Genomic DNA, 11309 nt, shown 5'->3' with positions numbered 1-11309 from the left:
TATGGGGAGAGACCGGGGCAGTGGGAGTAGTTTGGGGATTGATGAAGGGCTATGGAGAGAGAGCGGGGCAGTGGGATTAGTTTGGGGATTGATACAGGGCTGTGGGTAGAGAGTGGGGCAGTGGGATTAGTTTGGGGATTGATACTGGGCTATGGGGAGAGAGTGGGGCAGTGGGATTAGTTTGGGGATTGATACAGGGCTATGGGGAGAGAGCGGGGCAGTGGGATTAGTTTGGGGATTGATACAGGGCTATGGGGAGAGAGCGGGGGAGTGGGATTAGTTTGGGGATTGATACTGGGCTATGGGGAGAGAGCGGGGCAGTGGGATTAGTTTGGGGATTGATACAGGGCTATGGGGAGAGAGCGGGGCAGTGGGATTAGTTTGGGGATTGATACAGGGCTATGGGGAGAGATTGGGGCAGTGGGATTAGTTTGGGATTGATACAGGGCTATGGGGAGAGAGTGGGGCAGTGGGATTAGTTTGGGGATTGATACAGAGCTATGGGGAGAGAGCGGGGCAGTGGGATTAGTTTGGGATTGATACTGGGCTATGGGGAGAGAGCGGGGCAGTGGGATCAGTTTGGGATTGATACAGGGATATGGGGAGAGAGCGGGGCAGTGGGATCAGTTTGGGATTGATACAGGGATATGGGGAGAGAGCGGGGCAGTGGGATTTGCTTGGGATTGATACAGGGCTATGGGGAGAGAGCGGGGCAGTGGGATCAGTTTGGGATTGATACAGGGATATGGGGAGAGAGCGGGGCAGTGGGATTTGCTTGGGATTGATACAGGGCTATGGGGAGAGAGCGGGGCAGTGGGATTAGTTTGGGATTGATACAGGGCTATGGGGAGAGCGCGGGGCAGTGGGATTAGTTTGGGGATTGATACAGGGCTATGGGGAGAGAGCGGGGCAGTGGGATTAGTTTGGGGATTGATACAGGGCTATGGGGAGAGAGCGGGACAGTGGGATTAGTTTGGGGATTGATACAGGGCTATGGGGAGAGAGCGGGGCAGTGGGATTAGTTTGGGGATTGATACAGGGCTATGGGGAGAGAGCGGGGGAGTGGGATTAGTTTGGGGATTGATACTGGGCTATGGGGAGAGGGCGGGGAAGTGGGATTAGTTTGGGGATTGATACAGGGCTATGGGGAGAGAGCGGGACAGTGGGATTAGTTTGGGGATTGATACAGGGCTATGGGGAGAGAGCGGGACAGTGGGATTAGTTTGGGGATTGATACAGGGCTATGGGGAGAGAGCGGGGCAGTGGGATTAGTTTGGGGATTGATACAGGGCTATGGGGAGAGAGCGGGGGCAATGGGATTAGTTTGGGGATTGATACAGGGCTATGGGGAGAGAGCGGGACAGTGGGATTAGTTCGGGGATTGATACAGGGCTATGGGGAGAGAGCGGGGCAGTGGGATTAGTTTGGGGATTGATACAGGGCTATGGGGAGAGAGCGGGACAGTGGGATTAGTTTGGGGATTGATACAGGGCTATGGGGAGAGAGCGGGGCAGTGGGATTAGTTTGGGGATTGATACAGGGCTATGGGGAGAGAGCGGGGGAGTGGGATTAGTTTGGGGATTGATACTGGGCTATGGGGAGAGAGTGGGGCAGTGGGATTAGTTTGGGGATTGATACAGGGCTATGGGGAGAGAGCGGGGCAGTGGGATTAGTTTGGGGATTGATACAGGGCTATGGGGAGAGAGTGGGGCAGTGGGATTAGTTTGGGATTGATACAGGGCTTTGGGGAGAGAGCGGGGCAGTGGGATTAGTTTGGGATTGATACCGGGCTATGGGGAGAGAGCGGGGCAGTGGGATTAGTTCAGGGATTGATACAGGGCTATGGGGAGAGAGCGGGGCAGTGGGATTAGTTCGGGTATTGATACAGGGCTATGGGGAGAGAGCGGGGCAGTGGGATTAGTTTGGGTATTGATACAGGGCTATGGGGAGAGAGCGGGGCAGTGGGATTAGTTTGGGGATTGATACTGGGCTATGGGGAGAGAGCGGGGCAGTGGGATTAGTTTGGGGATTGATACAGGGCTATGGGGAGACAGAGGGGCAGTGGGATTAGTTTGGGATTGATACAGGGCTATGGGGAGAGAGCGGGGCAGTGGGATTAGTTTGGGATTGATACAGGGCTATGGGGAGAGAGCGGGGCAGTGGGATTAGTTTGGGGATTGATACAGGGCTATGGGGAGAGAGCGGGGCAGTGGGATTAGTTTGGGGATTGATACAGGGCTATGGGGAGAGAGTGGGGCGGTGGGATTAGTTTGGGGATTGATACAGGGCTATTGGGAGAGAGTGGGGCAGTGGGATTAGTTTGGGGTTTGATACTGGGCTATGGGGAGAGAGCGGGGGCAATGGGATTAGTTTGGGGATTGATACAGGGCTATGGGGAGAGAGCGGGACAGTGGGATTAGTTTGGGGATTGATACAGGGCTATGGGGAGAGAGCGGGGCAGTGGGATTAGTTTGGGGATTGATACAGGGCTATGGGGAGAGAGCGGGGTAGTGGGATTAGTTTGGGGATTGATACAGGGCTATGGGGAGAGAGCGGGGGCAGTGGGATTAGTTTGGGATTGATACAGGGCTATGGGGAGAGAGCGGGGGAGTGGGATTAGTTTGGGGATTGATACAGGGCTATGGGGAGAGAGTGGGGCAGTGGGATTAGTTTGGGGATTGATACAGGGCTATGGGGAGAGAGTGGGGCAGTGGGATTAGTTTGGGGATTGATACAGGGCTATGGGGAGAGAGCGGGGCAGTGGGATTAGTTTGGGATTGATACAGGGCTTTGGGGAGAGAGCGGGGCAGTGGGATTAGTTTGGGATTGATACAGGGCTATGGGGAGAGAGCAGGACAGTGGGATTAGTTTGGGATTGATACAGGGCTATGGGGAGAGAATGGGGTGATAGGATTAATTTTAGATCAGCAAAAAGCTGCCACAGATGTGATGGTTTAAATGGTCTCCTCTGTGCTGTGAAATTCCATGATTCTCACATATGTTGCAGCCTCTCCAAAGCATTGCTCACCTGGGGATGAGGAAGTGGGCCTCCTTATCCTCTGTGACCTAAATTAATAGTTATTAATCTGGTTCAAGGAAAACATAAAATAAACAGGTTAGCAGGTGCCTTAAAGTCACACACAGGGATTTATGAGACTGTGTTAACAGGTGTGTTAGAAATCATACAAAGGAACTAAATGCACGACAGTTTAAAACGGTGCAAAGTGTGCAGACAGCTGTTGGCTGTTGCTGAAGGGGTACAACATTAGTTTAAAAAAGACAGATGTTATAAAATTATAATTAAGAATAGCTTCAGCTGATTTATTCTGCCCTTTCACCCAGCACAGGATCGATTCTTTGAATTAGATGGGTGAACAGTCCTTTTTAAAGTTTTATTTTTATGGTTCATGATAATTCCTAGCTTGATAAGACTAATTTTTTTGAGGTACCAGAGGACTCTGGGCTTCATCCTGTCATTTCTGACACACAGAGTTCACAGCCTGAGTTATGTATTGTCCGTTGCACCAGGTGAAAATCCGGGAATTGTACAATCACACAGCAAAGAAGGAGTCCATTCGGCCCATCATGCCTGTGCTGGCTCTTTTGAAGGAGCTATCCAATTAGTCCCACTCATCAGCTCTTCTCCTGCAAAATTTTCTCCTCCAAGAATTTATCCAATTCCTTTGTGAAATTTACTGTTGAATCTGATCAAAGATTGAGTCAGCCCGGCCTACTGGTCAGACACTCAGCCAGGGATATGCATAGCATTGGGGGACCACAACAATGGATGGAAATGGGGAGAAAATACCTTGGCCAGGATTTTCCAGCCCCGTTGTGGCAGGATCCGTTGCAGGAGATGCAGTGGCCCAGCCAAAAGCCCATTGACTTTCAGCGGGACAGGATGTTCCATTTGCCAGTGTGCCTGGAAAGATCCCCACTTAGGCTTGAAATGCCATTCTCGAGTGTGAAAGCTAATGTTATTGATGATCAATAACCACTATTTATAGGTATCTGGCCCAACCCCCATCCCTTACAGTGTATTCCACTCAAATTTTCTGCCCTGTGGGGAAGGCTTATCAACTCTTCCCCCATCCCTAACAATCCAGGTAAGACTGGGAACCTGTGTGTGTGTGTGTGAAATCAGACAAACCTGCAAACTAGTGCACCACTGCATAGTGCTGAGGTACCCTTCACTACACTGTGTCTCTTCCTCCAGTGCACTGTGCCTCCACAGAGTTCACTCCAGTGCGCTGTGCCTTTTCCTCCAGTGCGCTGTGCCTTTCCCTCCAGTGCGCTGTGCCTTTCCCTCCAGTGCACTGTGCCTTTTCCTCCAGTGCACTGTGCCTTTTCCTCCAGTGCGCTGTGCCTTTTCCTCCAGTGCACTGTGCCTTTTCCTCCAGTGCACTGTGCCTTTTCCTCCAGTGCGCTGTGCCTTTTCCTCCAGTGCGCTGTGCCTTTTCCTCCAGTGCACTGTGCCTTTTCCTCCAGTGCACTGTGCCTTTTCCTCCAGTGCACTGTGCCTTTTCCTCCAGTGCGCTGTGCCTTTTCCTCCAGTGCGCTGTGCCTTTTCCTCCAGTGCGCTGTGCCTTTTCCTCCAGTGCGCTGTGCCTTTTCCTCCAGTGCGCTGTGCCTTTTCCTCCAGTGCACTGTGCCTTTTCCTCCAGTGCACTGTGCCTTTTCCTCCAGTGCACTGTGCCTTTCCCTCCAGTGCACTGTGCCTTTTCCTCCAGTGCACTGTGCCTTTCCCTCCTGTGCGCTGTGCCTTTCCCTCCAGTGCGCTGTGCCTTTCCCTCCTGTGCGCTGTGCCTTTCCCTCCAGTGCGCTGTGCCTTTCCCTCCTGTGCGCTGTGCCTTTCCCTCCAGTGCACTGTGCCTTTCCCTCCTGTGCGCTGTGCCTTTCCCTCCAGTGCGCTGTGCCTTTCCCTCCAGTGCGCTGTGCCTTTCCCTCCAGTGCACTGTGCCTTTCCCTCCAGTGCGCTGTGCCTTTCCCTCCAGTGCGCTGTGCCTTTCCCTCCAGTGCACTGTGCCTTTCCCTCCTGTGCGCTGTGCCTTTCCCTCCAGTGCGCTGTGCCTTTCCCTCCAGTGCACTGTGCCTTTTCCTCCTGTGCGCTGTGCCTTTCCCTCCAGTGCGCTGTGCCTTTCCCTCCAGTGCGCTGTGCCTTTCCCTCCAGTGCGCTGTGCCTTTCCCTCCAGTGCGCTGTGCCTTTCCCTCCAGTGCGCTGTGCCTTTCCCTCCTGTGCGCTGTGCCTTCTCCTCCTGTGCGCTGTGCCTTTCCCTCCAGTGCGCTGTGCCTTTTCCTCCTGTGCACTGTGCCTCCACAGAGTTCCCTCCAATGCACTGTACCTCGTCAGAGTGTGTTCATTTGAAAGCTAGTCCATGTCAGTTAAAAGTGACAGTGCAACATTCACTCACACTAATATGACTCATACTTGGGAGCAGTAGTCAATAGAGTGAAAGATAATGTAGGTGAAATGAGGTATTATTTACTGCCAGTGCGAGGAACAGAGAGAAATTGGACTTTAAAAAGAGGTAGGACAATGCTATAGGGCAAAGACTGCATTCATATCTGGAGATAGCTGCCTACAGTACAAACAATTTCATTATTTTATAGGCTGCTAAATAGTTTAATTAATTTCATGTCGGTGTTATTCTTTGCAGCAACCAACCATGGATAAGAAGACATCCTATCTGGACAATATGGTTGGCGTGGGTGACATGGTGCTGTTAGACCCCCTCACCGATGAATCTTTACTTTCAAACCTCAAGAAACGATTCAATAGCGATGAGATCTATGTAAGTACGTTGAGGAGAGCCACCCTCATGATGTTTGTAACTGTCAATTGAGAACATATGTTTCTGGGTGTCTAATATTGTACAGTGAATAAACATACTGTTCAGGTGAGGCACTGAACTGTACATTCCAGGGAGGCCACAGGTTTGACCCCCAGTTTGTGCAGATTTAGCTGATATCAGACAGGCCAATGATGGGGCCACAGCATCTCTGGCTTAGGGAAGGGAAAAGTTGGTCACCATTTCCACTCCCAGTCGCCATCTAGTAACTCTTGCTAGATTAGATCAAGTCTGGCAGTGATGCCCCTGACAACACTCTGGGACTGGCCATAAGTCCCATTCACACCTGGGTGAAGGCCAAAAATATGGGCTAGAACCCATCTCGGCTGGGATTTTTCCCCATTTAGACTGGACCTTTAAATTCTGATTGGGGTCTTCTGCCCATCCCCAGTAACAAAGGGAGTTCCTGAGAGTTCCAGAGAGAGTTCCTGGCTTTCCCCAGGCAATACTTCCCTTCATGCCCTTGAAATGCTTCAGAGGAACTAACACCAGTTGGGATCCAGCACAAATTCTTTTGAGGCCTTCTGAAGCCCCACTCCCCAACAAACCCTTTACTAGAGTAAGGCAATCAATCATGGAGGGGACCCATTACCCCTCTAATATTGAGTGGCTTCAATTGGAGCTGAGGACTAGTTAAAGATTTTTTTCCCCTTGGCCCACTTGGACCTCAGGAGGCCTGCAGGTAGTGACAAGACAGTTTCTTCTTAGAAGACAGATTACATATGGCTGGGACGGGTGCTACTGATGCACCTCAGCTATGGCAATGACTCTGTACTCCCTCGTAGATCTTGGACAAGGCCAGGCCGGGATTGTGCTCCACAACCTGACAGAGCGGGTCCCCAGGACGTTTCCAGCCTCTCTGTCCCAACTCACACAAGTAAAAAATGACGATTGGGAAAGTGACCAGAGGGCAATCAATGCCTGGGGAACTGTATCCCAACATGAAATCGGTGCTTACAGGAGCAGAGGGAAAAGGGAGAGGAAGAACATTTTGGAGTTGGGGAAGGGAGAAATGGTGTATAGTTTGTAATACTGTGTGGCCAGGAATTCCCTTAGGTATTCTCCCGATCAGCCACCTTAACTTTAACGGGAGAATCCCCAGATAGATATGTTAACAGGCTTTCCACCAACCGTCCGCTGACATTACAGTGACTGATTGGGAGATATCCTGAGATAATTCCTGGTGATACTGTGTATGTTATGTTGCCTGCAAATCCTTACCCCACACACCAGTGGCAGGTAATAAGAGTGGGAGAGATTCCTGGTCAGCCATGTGATGGAAAGAAATTTGGAGCCTCTGCCATCACCAGCCATAGCTTCAGACTACAACATGCATGGAAGCGTGCATGTGGCACGGACTGTCTGAGTAATATACCACCACCACTGTACGTACACATTCTATAATGTATAATGGGTGACAGTGTGCAAGTTGGCTACAGTGCTCTCAGATCTGGGACTGTGTTGAGCACATACTATTCTGGTCAGGGGTCAAAAAGTGAGCAGAAAAATCTAGAATACTATGAGGTGCTGATGGACTCTTGGCATTTAATTTATTCTCTCAGACTTACATCGGGAGCGTGGTTGTTTCAATTAATCCATATAAGGGGCTGCCTATCTACTGCCAGGAGAATATCAACAAGTATCGCAACTGTAACCTGTTCGAGTTGAGTCCTCACATGTAAGTACTGCAGTCAACAGAGGCACAGCTATATTTGCAAGATAGGTGATTGCCCATGGGACAAGGGTGATATTTGAGCTGGAGCCATTGCAGAGAAGATCCATGAGGTTAATCTCCAGGGTCAAAGGGTCTGAGTTATGAGAATAGGCTGGAGAAACTTGGGCATTTCAGCTTGGAAACGAGATGTCTGAGAAAGGATGTTATGGGCAAAGATAAGAGTGTTAAAGGTGTAGGGAAAGCTTACCCAGAATATTACTTCAAATGCATGTGAGCATGGAACAAGAGGACACAGATTCAAACTAGTAAATGGTAAATTTTAGAATTAATATCAGGAAATTCTACTTTGCATAGAAGTATCAACATGGAATCCAGCCTGTCATGGCAGGAACCATAGCTGCTAGGCGCACTTAATCATGGGAAGGGCTGTGTGCCAGTCTCCTGGTGGCAGGAAAACCTCCCACAGTTAAGTCAGAGGTGAGAAGGGGTCCATGCAGAAATTCACCCCCTCGAGGCGGGAGTCAATTAAGGTCATTAATGAGCCAATTGACAACAATTATCCCTGAGCTCACTGGAATTTAGTGGTGGCTCAGGCATTAAATGGGAGTCGCACAGCTTTTCCATACCTCCCGAAGGCCATCCAGCCAACCAGCTGCGGCCTACTGGGGGAAGGATCCTTTGTTGTCAGGCACTCTATGCCCAATCGAGAGATCCGACATCAGGAAGGTGGAGTGGGGGAATTAGTAGGGGGTGCTACTGAAAGCCACCCCCTGTCCTTGCCTCCAACCTTCACTATCTTAGGTTTTATTAATAGGGGCATTGAGTACAAGAGTAAGGAGGCCATGTTGAACTTGTATAAGACACTAGTTAAGCCTCATCTGGAGAACTGCGTCCAGTTCTGGGTGCCACACTGGAGGAAGGATGTGAAGGAATTGGAGAGAGGACAGAGGGGATTCACAAGAATGATTCCTGGGATGAAGAACTGTAGCTATGAGGATAGATTGGAGAAGTTGGAACTGTTTTCCTTGGAGAAAAGAAGGCTGAGAGGAGACTTGCTAGAGGTATTCTGGATCCTCAGGGGAATGGACAGGGTAGATAGTGAGAAACTGTTCCCCCTCAAGAGAACATCAAGAACTAGAGGACACAGATTCAAAATAATTGGCAGAAGGTGTAAATGTGATGTGAGGAAACATTTTTTTACCCAGAGGGTGGTTGGAGTCTGGAATGAACTTCCTGAAAGGATGACGGAGGCAGGTTTGATCGAGGTATTCAAAAAGGAATTGGATTGCTATCTGAAAAGAGATAATGTGCAAGGTTATGGGGATAAGGCAAGGGAGTGGGGACTATTGGAATGCTCTTTCAGAGAGCCAGTGCAGACTCAATGGGCCGAATGGCCTCCTTCTGCACTGTAATGATACTCTGCAAATGGGCAGTTGGACAAAGTACCAGAGGACAGTCAGTGCCCTTAGAACTAGTCAGCATCTTCAGGAGAGAAGGGGAAATTACATTTGGAAACTTGTCAATAAATTATTTTATTGGATTTATTTGTAAATCTATTTGTAAATCTAATATTCTATCCAGCCTGGCAGCTGTTGCCCTGTGTACGATCAGCATTTGGTTTATGATTACACCCTGATCCTATTGCTGATACTCTGTAGTGAACAATCCCTTCGATTGTAATCAGATTTGATAATAACAGCAGTGTGCCCATTAACTTGAGTCATTTTTCCTCTGTACAATGCTCTAGATCTCCCTGGGTTTTATATTTTTTCCACCAGGGTCCTAGCACTACTTCTGCACAAACCCCCACCTTCTGTGGCCTCAATTTTACCTGGAGGAGCAGAGATGAGGTGCTTGCTAAGATAGGAGACATAAATTGTTCTCTGTCAAAGATCAGAGCTAGATTAACAGTGCTCATGTGTGGGGCCTACCCCATCCCATCTCACCCTCTCGACATAGAGGGAGTCTCCCCATCAGTAAAAAACAACATGTTAAAATGAAGTTTTCCTTCTATCTCTAATAATTATATTTAGAATTTTTTTTTATCCAAAGCAGTGCTGTTGACAATACTGGTGGAGTCAGGAATTACTGAGTCTATTCAAGTGAAGGAGCTGAATTAACATTTGTGGATAGGTCCCTAGTCTCTGTTTAGTTATCTGAGGTGGAATTTTATGACCCATCCTGTCGGAAGGATTTCCCGGTCCCGCTGAAGTCAAAGGACTTTGGAACAGCTTACTGCTTTTTCCGGCCCTGCCCCTGCCATGATGGGGCTGTAATATTCTGTACCTGATCTCAGCTGCAGGACTGTGGGAAGGAGACAGTAGCTGCGCTGCACTGGGCCTCAGTGCCCTAGGGAAGAGGAGGGGGGGAAAAGTCAGTGGTGACTTCTGCTCCTGATCATTTCCAGTGATCCCTTGCTGTAAACTGTACATTTGTGGAGTTCAGGCAAAGACAGAAATGAGCTCCCCATTGCTGAATGGTCTGCTGACACACACACACACACTGTCCAGACTCTCAAATGAAGAATGAGCACTGGAGCAATCCTCCCGCAAAAAATCAATGCCTTTAGAAGAAGAAGAGAGAAAACTGGGGCAAAAGGAAGAAAAAACTGCAGCAACAAGGGTCACTATCTGTTAATAAAAATTATTTTTAAGCTATTGGTTTTGATGTGGGTCCCTTGAGGTGATATGATCTTTGAGGAGGAAATGTCAAGCCAGAGGTCACAGTGGAGGAAGGAAGCAGAGATACAATGAACAAAAAATGTTCTAATTATCTCACTTTTCCCTACAGCTATGCCATTGCAGATGAGGCATACAGATCACTTCGAGACAGAGATAAGGACCAATGTGTTCTCATTACTGGGGAGAGTGGATCGGGAAAGACAGGTACAGTATCCTGGAACACAGCCAACAAGACTGACCTTCTCCAATTTGTAAAAGACACAGTCGGTTTACTAGATTGTGGGGTATAATACAACATTTATATACTGCCTTTAATGTAATAAAAACATGCTAAGGCCCTCTACAGGAGCATTATCAAACAAAATTCCTGCCCCTGCACTAAAGTCCTATGTTCCTATGTAAAATTTGACACTGAGTTACATAAAGAGGTTTTAGGAAAGGTGATCAAAAGCTTGGTAGGCTTCAAGGAACCTTTAAGGTCGGTTTAGGGAGGCAATTCTGGCACTCAGGGTTCAGGCAGCTGAACGCATGGCCACTACTGGTGCAGCGATGAAAATCTGGGATGCCCAAGAGGCCAGAATTGGAGGAGCATGGAGATTTCAGAGGGTTGTAGGGGCTGGAGGAGGTTACAGAGATAGGGAGAGTCTGAGGCCATGGAGGGATTTGAAAGTGAATTTTAAAATTGAGGTGTTGCCAGACTGAGAACCAATGTAGGTCAGTAGGCACAGGGGGTGATGGGCGAACTGGACTTAATGCAAGTTAGGGCGCAAGCGGCAGGAGCTTGGGATGAGCTCAAGTTTACAAAGTTGCAGAATGAGGGCAGAACGTGAGCTCTGGTGGGGAGGTTGTGGACTTCCAATCTGTAGGGTCAGGATTTGCCAGGCCAGACATGTTTGCCCACACTGACCACCGTTCACTGGCTGTACAACCAGGTTACCAGGTCTGAGCCATTCTCAGGGAGACCGGTGGCGTCATTGGAAAATCAGCTCTGGGAGTGATCCTTTTGGAGCACTGTCCCTGACCCACCTGTACTATAAAGAGGTGTGAAATGGTGTAATGTGTGGGTGTGATCGAAACCCTGCACTTGGAATTTAGACAAGAGAT

At 49.1% G+C, this 11309-nt stretch overlaps 1 protein-coding gene across 1 annotated transcript in view; it reads left to right on the top strand.

The window, feature by feature from the left end:
* The first annotated feature begins 5666 nt into the window (after positions 1-5666).
* The window catches only part of LOC144672762 (unconventional myosin-Ib-like), a 55600-nt gene continuing 49957 nt past the window's right edge, over positions 5667-11309 (top strand). The window contains exons 1-3 of the mRNA XM_078534726.1: positions 5667-5792; positions 7412-7527; positions 10315-10409. Of these exons, the coding sequence (XP_078390852.1) occupies positions 5667-5792; positions 7412-7527; positions 10315-10409 (337 nt within the window). The remainder of the gene's footprint in view (positions 5793-7411; positions 7528-10314; positions 10410-11309) is intronic.

Source organism: Cetorhinus maximus, chromosome X (genome assembly GCF_964194155.1).
Source record: "Cetorhinus maximus chromosome X, sCetMax3.hap1.1, whole genome shotgun sequence".
Lineage (NCBI taxonomy): Eukaryota > Metazoa > Chordata > Chondrichthyes > Lamniformes > Cetorhinidae > Cetorhinus > Cetorhinus maximus.
This window is presented reverse-complemented; position numbering and strand designations above follow the sequence as displayed.